Source organism: Dermacentor variabilis, chromosome 9 (genome assembly GCF_050947875.1).
Source record: "Dermacentor variabilis isolate Ectoservices chromosome 9, ASM5094787v1, whole genome shotgun sequence".
NCBI classification, from domain to species: domain Eukaryota; kingdom Metazoa; phylum Arthropoda; class Arachnida; order Ixodida; family Ixodidae; genus Dermacentor; species Dermacentor variabilis.
The window spans coordinates 133,875,252-133,890,264 of NC_134576.1; the positions used below are offsets into that span (position 1 = coordinate 133,875,252).

A 15,013-nucleotide genomic window follows, 5' to 3' on the forward strand; every position below is an offset into this window, starting at 1 on the left:
GAATTCGGTGTTCGTAGAGGAATATTTATCTCGGCAGAACGTTTGCCGATACTAGCGGGAATGGTGGTGTTTCAGAGAGCTGACTTGATCATAATAGGTATAATTCATCTAACTCAAACCTTTTCTCATCTGGAGTTCGAAAGCCTTAAAGGTTTATTAAAGCATATTGTTATAGCGATTATGTATGAACAGATGTCGTAAGCGAAGAAGGAGGTTCCATAATAAAACTGTCGGAGGGAGCTCCTGTTAAACAATGTAAGGAAAAAAGATAACCAAAAGTTATCAGCTAAATATCAAGCAACATATTATAAGTATATGAAAATTCAAATCAATTGCAGACTAAGTAGTAGATACAAAAAAGAGATAATAAACAATAACTTTAAATACCGCGTAATGCATAATTGTAGAAGCGCGGACGAGCATTGTAGTAGCTGTAAAGGAAACCGTTCAAACAGGTTGCAAAACATTCACAATTTCACAAACTAACAAAATCTAACTGTATAATGCGGAAAAAGAAACACAAGCAGTTCGATAAACAGATCTGAATTGAATAATTGAATTGAGTTATAAGGCCTACAAGTGCCGCATGTCATAAGAAGCGAACAAAGACACCAATGACAACACAGGGAAAATTATTATGACAGGGGAAATTATTTGTACTAACTAATTGAATTAAAGAAATTATAAATTAATTGTTTCTAATTAATAATTATTAATTAACTATTTATTATAAGCAATAATAAAAATAATATAATAAAAATAATAATATATAATCAAATTAACTTGTTTGAATTGAAGTTTTGTGAGTGGCGGCGCTGGCTAACTCTCCCAGGGTTAGTTCTAGTAACAACACTTAAATGTTCCGCGTTTGAAGGAGCTCACTGCGTCATTGTGGGTGTAACTTATGAAACTCGTACTGGTGCTCATGAGGAGTTATAAGGCCTACAGGTGTGCAATTTGCTGCAGCAATTTCGTGCTTGACTCAGCTTTCGTTTGCATACCTTTGACACTTTTCATTTGCATACCCCTGCCTTTCAGCCTCTAGCCCCATGCAAAGTGCCGTTTGCACTTCCTTCGAGACATTCAGCAGATCGGTAACCCCTTTGGTTGTTTGCATAACGATCCCTGTCCCCCGACCTTGCAGTACGTCAATCACTCTGCCCATTACCATCACTACGTGCCTCTCCTCCATTTTGTCCCATGTGTGCACCTTCGCTTTCGCTATTGCTTCCCTATCAGTTTCCCCGGAAGCGTGCTAATCTAGACTCGCTCGCCCCGAACCTACCTTTTCATTATCACCGGTTCTACTTTTCGCGTATTCGAATCCCCAACAAAGACAACTCGACGCTTTTCCTCCTCCTCGCCGCCGAAAGCTGCACCGGAGGTCAGCATGATCTCCCCTCCTGTCTTATAACCCCTGCAAATGTTGAATTCTGTTTATTCGATTCCTTGAGATAGCGGTGGAGTATATGTAGGCAGACTGAAAGAATAAAGACACTTGGTTTTTAGTCAGCGCTGTTGTCTGTGCCCCTCTCTTTGTCCTGTTGTTAAGCGCTGTTTACTGCTCGTTATACTCACCCTTCGCTTTGTTGTCTTCTTGCGCGGCATAACACGTGAGTGGTAACCCCTCAGGGACCATGACTGACGTATCCGCCACTGGTTTCCGGCGCGGTGGTTTCGGCTTCCTTCCCTGTTCTCGGTTCGGAGCCAGCCCCATTCGCGGTCGAAGCATTCACCGTTGCTTTCCGGAAAGGTGGCCCTCAGCTTCATTTCTACGTTGGCTTGCTTATCTTCCACCACCTTTCTCTGCTTCTGCTCGCTGTTGAGTTCCTCTTCTAGTTTCCGAACCCGCTTAGCTAGCTCATCCTTCTCCCGCTCTAGACGGTCTAGTCAGGGCCCTAGTTACGCACATTCTGTAAATAAAAAAAAATACTGCCCTGGTTGCATCGCGTACTGACTCAAACCGCGTCTGTTCCAACGAGTAGGAACGCTCGCACTGAGAACAGCGCGCTCTTTGGTTCCTCCTAGTACTGATCATTATCTTGTATTAACAAGGCGTCGTAGAAAAGTAACTCTACTCGTAAAAAAAAAATACACAATTATTCGTTACCTATTTATATCTAACCACAAAGACCAAGAGACTGAAAACCATTGAAAATAATGTATATAAATTACTCGTTTAAACTATCACTGCTAACGACCGAATGAGCGCAAATGGCGCGCTGCTCCTGCTGCGCCGAGAAGGCACTTCCAGTCAGTACGGCTGAACGGTGCGACACCTTGTGGCACAGGATATCAACCAGTGAGCACGCAAAGATAATACTGCAGTGGCCTATACCATATTCTAAGACTTAACTGCTGGCGTAAAGCGACGGTAGCGAAGTAATCATTGTCTTTTATGATTTTACTTGAACGAAAACACGCACGCGAGACAAAAAAGAAAATTCAAACGCATTCTATTTGGACAAAGGGTCCTGTGGCACTGCCGTAGATGGTTCCGTTAACTTGACAATCGGTAGACAGTAAGAAGCCTGCAGTTTGAAGTCGGCTTGCAGACGCAAGCAGCAGTGAACCAAGTTGGCATTAAATAGTTTCATTGACGAGTGTCACAAATGCACTGATGCGTACCTAGTGCCCCAAGTTTCCAGGAACCAAAAAAGACTAATTAAGTAACATTACAGCAGGACCGTGGTGATCCTCTCCGCCAACCGCCAACAGCGGTCAGTTGCGGACATTGCCTTATCGCAGCTCTACCTCGGCCCTGTAGCAGCGGCCAGTTGCGGGCAATGCCGCCCTGCATTCAACAACCCTTCGCTGTCCACCTCTGCCTCCTGCTCCGGGATGTACCTTGAAAGCAGTGCGCCTACGACCCCATCGTTACTGGCTGGGAGAGTCTCCGACCTGAACAAGTGCTTCCGCGGATGGCACTTGCCGCAACCTGGGTCCCAACCGTAGGTCCGCAGTTCCTGCCGGACGGCGGGCCCACCTCGAGCGAGGTTTGTGTGATGCATCCTCACAACCACTGCTCGAACCCGCCACCTACCCATTCGGTTACCAGAGGTGTGGTTCCCGCGAACCAGCCAAGTTTCTCGTTATGCCTTGATCCTGATCACTCGGTAACCGAAGAGGTGATGATACCCGGAGGAGTGGGACCTTATAAATGATGCAGACAGAACAACAGGGGGCATTTGGAGCACCTTAACGCCAAGGTGGCGCGGAAGCGAGAGAATATTATAGAGCTTAACAGACAACAGACCCAGATATGAAGAAATCTTATCCACCTCAGTGGAAGTTCAGTGGTCATACAGCATTGTGCTGCAGAACCAGAGTTCGCAGGTTCAGATCCCGGCCCTGGTAGCCGCATTCTCGTGAGGGCGGACGAACAAATCCTCGTGTAGCAGGCACTGTGTGCACATTAACGATCCTCCACGGATGCAGGAAGAAGGAAGGAGGAAAAAACTTTATTTTGCAAAGGAATTTGGGACCTCCCACTCCCCCTGGGTCCCCGCACGACCCCACTGCGCTCAAACGGTCATGTTTAACACGTCCATGACGCTGGCAGCCCGGATGCAGAGTGATCTATAGCGCACGAGATTCTATAGCACACGGACACAGCATACACATGCTTTCATCACGAGTGACGGTGTCTCAAACTTTTTTTAGGACTAGGGGGTCCTGAAATATATCGCATGCTGCACTCTTTGAAGGAAATACCTAATTTCTATTCAAACTAAGATAACTTGAACGTATTATCAACTAATTTGGGAAAAGGGCTTGTGCAGTGGCGTGTCCGGTAGAACTGTATTTCTAAACAGTGGCCCAGCAAGGGAATGATCAGCCTGGAGCCAACGTTTTGAACAGTGAGCTTGCCGTCGTCAGGGCCTGAAGAGTCTTCGTCGGGTCATGACAAAGAAGAGTCCCCTTGTCTAAACGTTGGCTGCAGGCAGTGTATTCTCTTGTTGGGCAGACCGTTCACAAGTGCACGTCTGCATGGTAACCTCTCGTCTTCTTTGTGTTCATATTTTGGTAAAAACATCATTGTCGATGCCCTCGCGCCAGAACTAAGCCATAACCAGCCCCGAATACTAACTTGTCTTTCCCTTTAAGACGAAGATTTAGCTCGGGTGCTCCTATCTAAATACATCTAAAAGGAGAATTCGTTTTTCTCGGCAACCACTGCATCAAATTTTATGAGGTTTGTTGAATTTAAAAGAAAATCTTAAATTCCAGTGACTGTTGCTTTCGAATTTATGATCTAGGTAATCAATTTATTTATTAAAAGTTGGCAAAAATCAAACATTTTCAAAAAAAACGAAACTGTCGAGTTTACAACTCTGTAACTCAACAACGAAAAATCATAATACAGTTCTGTCAATTGCATCTAATAGCACATCTAAAGCTGACAAAATTGATGTGTTACACATGAATGTAAAAAAATAGTATTGTGGAAATACAGCTTTTGCAGAACCCTTGTAAACAACGTAAGAAATTTCAATTTCAATTTCAATTTCATATTCATCAATATTTTCCGCTTTAAATGTACTATTAGATGCAATTCACAGAACTACATTAGGATTTTTCTTTGCTGAGTTACAGAGTTGTAAATTCGATAGTCTCGTTTCATTGAAAATTTTCGATTTTGCTAATGTTTAATAAAATATTCAGGACCTGAATGAGAAATTCAGAAGCAACAGACATTAGATTTGAAGCCTTTCTTTTCAATGCAACAAACCTCGTCAAATTTGGTGAAGTGGTTGCCGAGGAAAGCGAATTATCCGTTTACATGCATTTAGATAGGAGCCGCCGAGCTGAAGCTTCCACTTAACAGTGGACCGCGTACTCTTCGAGTGCGCGTCGTCTGCTCTGAATGCGGACTGCAGGCGTGCAAGTGATCCCACGATGCAAAGGAAAGTGCGAGAGGAAATGAGACACGGCGCTGATGACGCGACGCCCCTTTCCGTGACCTATTCTCGTGATCTTGACCATCACGGCGGTAAAGGAAGCGTATTCGTGCCCTGCTGACTGCAACCGCCGCTCCCAGGTCTCCGATGAAGCGTCAACTGTCGCTGGTCGTGTGCTGCCTCTCGGCGTGCATTGCTGCAGCCAAAAGCGGTAAGGCTTGCGGAGAAGCTTACGTTGCGTCACATGACTCGCCTCATCGTCTCCTTAGAGCCTAGCGGTGCGCAGCCCCTGCTTTGCACTCTGGAGTTTCAACTGGGGTACCATGATTAGACCATGACATACCGAGTCATGGTATCATTTGGCATTCTGCGTGGCAGCAAAGGTTTCCACTTCGTGTAGTCTGCAGATCTGGACATGTGGTTTCGTTATCCACGGAGGGCATGGGAATATGCAGCTCATTGCTGAAGAACGATATCGTTGACTTAGAAGATCATCTTTAATGGCACTTGCAACATTTTTTTATGTTGTTGTTGTTGTTGTTGTTGTTGTTGTCTGGAGTGAAGAACTGTAGCCACAGTAGAGTACGTGTCACACAAAAATTTATTGAGCGATAATTTAGGCTACCATCGGTCAGTCGCCATAGAAACAAAGGATAATACTACAATATTTCTATGAATCCGCATTAATTTATTGTCCAGCTCCTTGACAGCTCGTTTCCTTGGTTTTCTGTGTTCTAGACTCAAGACCTTATGTCAGAACTGTTCAGTGTTTTACATACACGCATAATTCGCTTGATCGCGTAATCTCTAGCACGTCAGTAAATCAGAACTAAGCCTGTTCCCTTAATCTACATGACGATTGGTTAAGAAATACTAACAACGTGTAGTTATTTGCGATATTGCAAAGGTTTTCTTTTTATTCCTAATGTTTTGAAAACCGTCGAATCGTGAAAATGAGAACATAAGTGAGACCAGTCGTTGGCGCTCAAGCTGTGCCCGATAAAATTTTGTCACATGAACATTAATATAAGAATCAGCGAAGGCGTTCAAGGCTAGAGGGGCGCAATTTAAGCGTATCCATTCACTGCCCATCGATACAATGCTGAATGAACCTCCGTGTGGTTACGAAGGCAAAACATAGGGCCAGATTCCCTTCTAGTGTTGTTTACAGAAATATATCGCAGCCACCGTGGCCTCCGAGATCACAACGGCGAAAGGTGCTTCTCTTCGATCTCTGACGCCACGGCAGCCACGTTCTGAGTGTCCCCGTCGAGGCCACGTGGATGCTACTATTAAGCCTTACTCGACTATGTTCTCAAAAGATGAGCTACCTAAACACACTTCGTTTCCATATATATCAGCTGTTTAGACATAGACGATCTTTATCTGTGAAAAAAAAAGAGAACATTTCAACGCTCTGGTGGTGTCGGAAAAAACAAACTTTGTAAAAGCACAGCGGGATTTCTTTCTGGGAACAGTGGCCCTGTATATGTTGAATAGAACAAAACGACTAAGTGCATTAAAGGCGCAAACTATTAGACGGTAAGTACCTTCTCCACGTTGGTAACGGAAAGTTGCTTGAAATTCGCGTGGTCTTTTAAAATATCACTTTTCTTAAAAAGCTGTCCATTGAGTTACAGTGGTGTATTGCGGGCGAAGTTGGAGAGGTGGCCGAAAGCGCAATCTCCAGAATTCCTGCGCCTGAAATACTGGCAAGCGTCAGAGCAGCCTAAATTAGTTATCATATTACTTGCTTTTACTGGAGCAGTTTCGGTTTCTGCAGCTAGGAAGTGAATTTTCATGACGTACTGACTGCAACAACACGCTGGATCCCTCCGTTCCTATGATTCCTGCAACAGCAGCACGCGAACGTAGCCAGAAGAAATGCACGCTACACTCTTGCTTGCCTTTCATACGCAACATCACCATCCACCTTTATCACAACGTCAGCAAACTTTGCTATTTGTCATGAAGTCAAGATGACGTCGAGGATGCCAGTTCCGGCATTTCGAGACAAACGGTGGTATCAAAATAAAATATCCTATAATCACTGGAGGCCGTACAAATTGCGGCTATATGACGCCTACGCTACTTCAATAACTTCTCTTCAAGATAACAACGATCTATCTGCCAAACACTTTCAAACAGGTAATAAAAAAGGGTTAATTATCACTGACCTTCACTGACCATAACACGTGTTATACCTTTGTATTTGACTGCTATGGCTATGTTGTTGTCAGGTACTTTTTTTTTTCTTCTTACGTTTACCGCCTACGGTCCTCAATCGCATAATGTTGTATTTGCATTCCATGCTATCTATATTGCGTGTGTACCATTATGTTTGTCACACGCATTGTACCGATTGAAATTAACTGCTTTGACGTCGTTTTATGTATTCAGTTCCAACTTTCTCAAACCCGATATGAGTGGTGCACTTTACATTTTGTCCTGTTTTATGAGGGAGCCGAGTACGCGTCATGCATATCCGCCTTGTCTTCACTTCGTCTTTCTTTGGAAGGGAGGGAAATAAAAAATAAGGGACCGATCTCACAAAGCTTTCTCGTTCGTGTTCTTTGCCATTGACCAATCACCTTAGCCAATAATATATTCCAGCGTCAGGACTGGTGAAAATTTTTCTCTTACGAATAATTCTAGCACAATTGCTCTCTTGTGAATACGGTCCCAGTTCAATTCAAGTGTTTCCCTGCCCGCATACTTGTTAAGTGCGCATCATTTTAGGCGCAAGAAACGTGCTGTACACGTACGGGTACACAGAAAAGGAAAAGAGATAAAAATTTAACAGGCCATTTGGATGGACTCAATAAGAAGCTCCTGGGCAGTGCAGCAAACGTCCCTATGCTTGTATCCCGGATTAGAGGATCCAAGCGAAAGAATAACAGGTTTTGCTGAATGCAGGTCAATTCTTCGAAGCGGTATGGTATGGTATGGCAAAACTTTAATGAAGTCCTGCAGATCATGAGTCTTGACGAAACGGGCCGCACTCACGTGGGAACCGGATGACCGAGCCTCTCTGGGCTGTCCAACTCTGGGCCAACCAACTCTGGGCTGTCGAGCAGGCCCACGATGACCGAGCATCGTGGGCCTGCTCGACAGCCCAGAGTTGGTCAGCCAGAACAGGACTGCGGTAGCTTCAAAATTATTTTTTACCGCAGTAAAGCGGCGACGAGATAGGAGGAAGTAATGAATTGTTTCTTCCTCATTACAAAAAAAATGAGCACGAAGCGGAGGGCACCGAATCCGACCAGGGAGAGAATTCCAGGGGGAGAATGTGGCAACGTAACTTCGTGAGGGAGACCTCAAGCATCCTTGTGTCGCAGGATTCTCAAAGTCAGGGAAACACCGAGTGCTTATAATCCGAAGAAGCAGCGGTTAACCTTCTCTGGCGTGCCCTATCGCCCTTCTGCTTTTTTTTTTTTTTTTTTGCGTGGTGCCAAGGGCAACCGCCAGCCGTGTTTATTTATAAGCTCCAATTCTCCACACTGTGCAGAGCTGGAGATCGGCAGTGGCTACAACCCGGGAGTGCAGGAGCTGAGGAGGCGTTTTCTGCGCGAAAGCGGATACGACGCCTCATCGCGACCCGCAAACGACTCCGCCGAACCGACGGTCGTCCGCGTAGTCATTCCCCTCTCCGAGGTCAACTACGTCGTGAGTCTCGCAGCTCGGTATTTATGTTTTTTTGCGAGGTCGAATAGACGCATACATAGAACGAAGACGAAAAGAAAGAAGCCGAAAACGTGTGTCGCGGCTGCAGCTAAGGCTAATATCGCAGCAGACGACATATTGAGAGGAAGCTTTACCTCGAGCCCAACTCTGATTTTCCAGATTCAATCACACGTAAAACGTTGACATGTTCTCATGAGACCGCTCCTGGACCGAATAGAGTGAAATTCGTTGAATTTAAAGGCGAAAGTGAAATTCTGGGAACTTTAGCGGAAGCAATACCTTTATGCAGGATGTCGTTGTTCTTGTAAAAACTAAAAGAAATATGATATATTTCTGGAGCATTGAATACAAAGTTAACCATTCCGTAACGCTGCGCCAAAAATAGATCTCGAAGTTTGATCAACTGCACATTTTAGATCACCTAAAGCGAACTACCATTATAGTAAACGAGTTTACAATTTATTTCAAATCGCTACTATGTTTATAAAGATTTCATTTGTTGTGCATTTAAGAGGCGCGTATGATAGAGTGGATTGGTCCACTTCAGATGTCGCAATAAAGGTGCCGCTTACAGAATTGTTTTATCTTTATTCATACCTGAGTTTTCATCAAACTTGTTCGCTTTACATGTCTTAATAGGCATTCTTTAAAATATCTCAATATTGTTATTTGTTACTGGCCCCCCGAAGTTAGAAACTTGGCATTCGCGATTTTTTTCTTGTTTCCCTATTTCTAATTTTCAGCTATTGATGGCATAAATGAAACTCCGCTTTCTAAAGACACTATATGTTCACTTTTTTCTTTTCTTTAATGCCTAAATTAAGCCTCATTAAACTTAATACAGTAAGTACCGAGAAAAACTATTTCTCCGCTCCCATATATTTACATAGGAGCACCCGAGGTAAAAGTCCCTAAAGAACAGAGAGAATGTGCAGACCACGCACAGCATAGTAAAGCCAGACGAGATGAAGCCGAGAAGTAATGTAATAATTAAGACATGTTGGTGCGACGCAGCAGGCAAGGCAACTTGTGCTGCGCAGGAGAAACAGCACCCTCGCAGCTACCAGGCGTCTCACGATGCTGGTGTGATGCGGAGCGCCGTCAGATATTAGATGGCACTAGCTTGACGGTTAGTGCTCAGGCCAAAGCACACACTCATTGACGTCGAGCACATACCGTGGCGCCATATACGTAGATACCGACATCACGTGATACCGTCTGCGAAGCGTTCGGCATCTCGAGGGATTCAGCCACGGTTAATGCCGAGTGTTTTACATGTTTTAAGCGTCGTACGGGTGGCGTCTCGGCTGCAAAACGACCTAGCGTGTACATTCCAGTCCAGACCGGTGTGTAGGGCAGCAAAGGTCTTTTTTTTTAGAGTAAGCAACCTGACGATTTCACATTGGTGATTCAGTTCGCATGACCTTTCATGAAAGTAGCTATACACACTTTGGCCGCTACAGCAACAGTAGTGTTCACAGCTTTCGACGTGAGTGGAGCCGCTGGTCACGTACTTTCGCCGTACTGATAGCGTAACGAAGATTCATCATCGGTCTATTATAATAGGTGGAACTTCAACCGCTTATATATTTGTCTCCTCAATCCGCATGCATCTATGCCGCGGAGTAAGATTATGCTCAGGGCATTGTAACTGACGTCATTTGAAGCGAGCACGCTGCAAGCTCTATCTGCATCGCTTGCTCGACTTTTACAACCACCATTATTGCTTCATTTTCAGTTACTTTATCAGCCAAGCAACTCGCTACTGCTTCGTTTTGGAGTATGTGTGAAAATTCAGACCGTGCTCGGTCGAATCCTTTCGGCACTACGGCACCAAGCAGTAAATCATGCTGTTAAGAGTGGGCAACCAAATTGCTGCCTTAGAAATGAAGCACGTTATCTGCAATCCTCCAATCAAGGCTTCAATCGCTCAGCCAGCCAGCTTCGTGGACTCCGGCAAAGGCGCGAAGGCGCGAACGCGAGTCACGTGGTGTGGCTTCCTACGTCATATCGACATTAGCGACGGTTTGTCCAGCGGTGGCCCTCGAGGCCGATAGATAGAGAGTGAGAGAGAGAGAAAAGGATAAATGAAAGGTAGGGAGCTTAACCAGGACTGAGCCCGGTTGAATGCTCTACAAGGGGGGAGGAAAAAGGTGAAGGAAACATTAAGAGAAGAGAAGGTCCACGATGGATATCACCGACGTAGTTAGTTTTCTGCTCTATATACATTGACAGTTGCTCAATCCGGTAGGTCAATAGAGGGCGTGCACAGAACGCTCATGATAGAGTTAGTGTATATGGCATCCGCAGGGAGCCGGAGTTCTCTTCCCAGAGTTGTGCTGAGAACGCCGCTCTTCCTTTTGGCCTCGTCAATTCCAGCGCCATCACCATCAGCGCGGCGCATTTAGTTGTCTGACACACGCGGCAGCTTTTGCATGGATACATTAATTTTTCTGTGCACAGCTCCATACGTGCTTTCATTTCGCGGCGTATTAGCTGGCGCGGGAAAAACCATGACAATCGAAAGTAGCACGAACGAGACCAAACCAAGCAGACCAAACAAGCGCGAGCAAGAGCTGACGCGAGCAGACGATACTGCGAAACGAGCGGTTCGGCTGAGACCAGAAAGGAGTACGCATCGAGCGGTTGGGCAGGTCCGCATGAACCGTTTTCCCGCACGCGCGTCACCGAAGGGACCGCTGTCATTGATGTCCGCCGTTCGCGGCTCGCGTCTTTCATCTCCCGCTCCGCGTTCGCTCTTTCATCTTTCGCTGAGCTCGTTCGCTCGGTTTCGTCAACTCTCGACGCAGGAACGGGCACCTAGGAGCTGCGCTCTAAAAAGTAGCAATAAACAAGATTGACGAGAGAACGGTGTCGAGCTCCTGAGCGAAGGATAAGTGGCTCCACTGCACAAAAAATGGATTCCAAGATGGCGAACCTTTGCCCAACTCAGGCTCCGTGCGGGAGCACTAACTCTAGCTCATCCCAGCAGCGGGAGGCAGAACGCTGGCTTGGCTCCACTACCGAGATGACTGAACGAAGCGTTGGCGGTTGCATCCACTGGACTTCGTCGATTTTGCAGCCAAACGCATTGCACGTCTCTGTGGACCCACGCTCTAACGCTGTCCGAGCCCTCGATAGGGCCACAGCTCGGCGGCGTCAGCGGCGCTGACGGCGCGACTATGGCGCGAGTGTTCATGAATTGCGAAAACAACAAAATCAACAGACCGCTCCTAACATAAATATCTGGCTTAGTCGCCTTAACCGATGTTGCATGCAGACGCGAGCGCCAGGCTTCCCTGTCGCTACCAGTGCGATGGCTCTTCGCGATGGCTCAAGTCTTCAGTCGCTGGGACACATCGCACCTCATTTTCCGAATGATGAGCGTGTAGATTGCCGCGTTTCATAACTATACTTTTTGTTACGATGCCATTGGCTTAAAAGACATATGTCTTGTGGAAAGTACGTTTTTCTGCTTTAATACTGGTTTTGGTGCTTAAAGATTTCGAAGCTGTGTCTGAAAAATGTCACAGAAGTAGCCAGTGCCATTGTGGCGGTTGCGCTATAAGGTGTATAGGTGACCTAGCGGAGAGTTACGATGCCTCAAATACAATTCCGAGCAGCTGTATTTGTCCCGAGACCGTCGTCGACGCGACGGCCTCGATAGTTGGCCTCTCTGAGGTCTACTGCGTTCAGCACATGGGAGGCCTCAACTTCCAAGTCGCCGTCAAGAGCATGGCTTCCATGACTCTAATCGTCGATGCTGGCTGCCTCGTCATCGGTGGCGAGCGTTGTCCCGTCGTTCCCGTTGGCCCGCAGGTAACCAACGTAACCTGCCTCTTTTTGCCGTCCTTCGTTCCGAACGAGGTCCTCGTCCAGGCACTATCACCATACGGCAAGGTTCTGTCTGTCAATGCTGGTCTCATGAGCGGACGACGTGGCGTGCTCACGGGCACACGCTTCGTGCGTATGGAAATGAGTGCCACAACCCCGGTCCCAAATTATCTGCGAGTCTCTGGTCATCGTGTGACGTTTGACTACCGCGGCTTGCAACGCGTGTGTCGTCGGTGCGGTTCCAGCGACCACTACCGTGCACAGTGCACCGCAGCGTTCTGTGGCCGTTGTGGCGTCCATGGCCACGAAAGCGACGGGTGTGACCGTCCTTGTCGGCGTTGCGGGGATAGTCACCCTACAGTCGCGTGCCCTGTGCGGCGTTCATACTCAGACGCTGCTACTGGGGCCTTTCCCCCCTTACCGCCGGCGTCAGCTGCGGTTGCGACTGCGCGTGAGGCCATAACCAAAGAAATTGCACTGACACCGCAAGAACTAGCGTCAGGAAATGAAAAAGAAGAGGCATGCAGCTCGAGAAGTCCCAGCGCGTCGTGTTCGCCGGCCTCCTCTACTGAAAAAGAAGACCGTGACGTGGCGGATCGCAACACGCCATGTTCGCTGGCCTTCCAAGCAGCGAAGGACACGCGTGCTGTGGCCGAGAGCGCCTCCACTTCGGCTGCTACCATCACTCCTCCTGATCCCAGCAAAGTTTTGAACGCGGATAAAGCGCCTGACTCTGCGATCGCTGCAGTCGATGTACCCACGAAGTCTGCTGCGGCTTCATCCGCCTCAGTTGCATCTCGTACAGCAGCGCAGCCATTGCATCCGGGTGGGCCCCCGGCTGCCGAGGTTGTCGGCGACGATGAAATCAATGCCGCCGTCCTACCGCTACCGACATCATCCTCATCAGAAAACAGCTTCAGCCTCGGAGTTGATAGCAGCGTTGGACTGTCGCCAAGCCTGGATGAACTCGACATAGAAATGGCGGCCCCACGAGACGTAAAGCGCGCTCATGCGTCAGCCTCTGGCTCGGACGGCGGCCCCGATCGCCGTGCCGAGTTACAGCGGCCCAAAAAACCTCGGCCTTCTTCGAGAGGGTCGAAGAAGTGACGCGTGGACTGCTTAACCCCTGGACTTGTTCCCGGGGCGCCGACTTGAACAACACGACCAGGTCAGTTTGGTGATACATTTAATTAATTATGGCTGACACCTTGAAGATTATTTCATTAAATGCACAAGGGTTCCGAAGTCCTGTAAAACAAGCCGAAATTATCAGCGTGGCCCGCGCAAAACAGTGTGACATACTGTGTTTACAAGAAACAAATTTTTTCACCATTGGACATGTCCTTACTTTCAAACGCACTTTTAACCTAGACTGTTTCTTCTCCTTCGCTACACCACGATCTAGCGGAGTTGGTATTATTATTTTCAACAGAGCTCTCTTGCGAGATCATCATGTCTTTTATGATGGGACTGGGCGAATATTGGCATTTGATTGTGTACTATCTTCATTTAGGTTACGGATTTTGTGCATATATGGACCCGCGCAGGCCATTAAGTCCAATGATTTTTTCCGTGACCTGGACGTGTATTTCCTTGACGGCCGTCACGTGGTGCTCGTTGGGGATTTTAACTGCGTCTTAGACACGCGAGCAGATGTGCAGGGCCCGGGCTGGGGTCGCCCTGATTGGAACGCACGGGAGTTGCGGCGCCTCGTCCAGCATTTTTCGTTGCTAGATACATATCAACTTTTTCATGGTTCTTTATTTGCCTGGACCTGGCGACGCGGTGCGTCGTCAAGCAGGTTAGACCATGCCTATGTGCCAAGCAGTTTAGCTCAGTATGTCACCCAGTCTGATGTGATAACGTTACCTTCATCCCCTGTTTATATTTCCGATCACAAACCAGTAATACTTGAAATTCGCTTCCCTGCTTCCTCATCAGTAAAACCCTGGCGTCTGGACATGCGCTTTCTACATGACGCGCGCTCGCGCTCTTGTTTGTCACGAGTTTTGGGCGCCTCTGTTTCTAGATCTGACCGAGAGTCATGGGATGCGCTCAAGGTGCAGTGGCGTCTACACTGTTTAGTTGAAGGACGCGCACTCAGATGACGTATGTCAGAGGAACTGGCGGATACTGCCACGAAGCTCCGCATCGCCCTTCGGGTCAATCAACTGACTCCGTTGATGCGGTCCTGGCAGCGTGAGCTACGGAGGCGTTTCCAACGCCTCATCGCGGCGTCGTCTTTGTCAGCTGCTGCTTGGCGATGCAGACGTAATCCGTGTGTGCACCCCGAAGTTCTGCGCTTTTCAAGAAACTCGCTTTTTAGACAGCCGAATGCATTCGGTTCTGCGGCCCCAAGAGCACTTCCTGTTACACCACCTCCCACACGTGATTATTCGCTATTTGTAACGCATTTTGAAAACATGGCGCGTACGACCATGCAAATAGATTCTGGCTCTAAAGGACTTCATACTTTGCTTAGTGGGCTGCCTCAGGTTCCATCTGAGGTAGCTAACCGTCTTTGTGCACGACCATCAGCCGAGGAAGTGAAAGCAGCATTATCTTCTATGAAGCGTGGCTCGGCCCAGGGCCGG

General features: G+C 47.3%; 1 protein-coding gene across 1 annotated transcript in view; it reads left to right on the forward strand.

The window, feature by feature from the left end:
* The first annotated feature begins 5,023 nt into the window (after positions 1-5,023).
* The window catches only part of LOC142557584 (acetylcholine receptor subunit beta-like), a 31,080-nt gene continuing 21,090 nt past the window's right edge, over positions 5,024-15,013 (forward strand). Inside the window, exons 1-2 of the mRNA XM_075669541.1 lie at positions 5,024-5,112; positions 8,410-8,567. Coding sequence (XP_075525656.1) covers positions 5,049-5,112; positions 8,410-8,567 — 222 coding nt within the window. The 5' untranslated portion in view covers positions 5,024-5,048. The remainder of the gene's footprint in view (positions 5,113-8,409; positions 8,568-15,013) is intronic.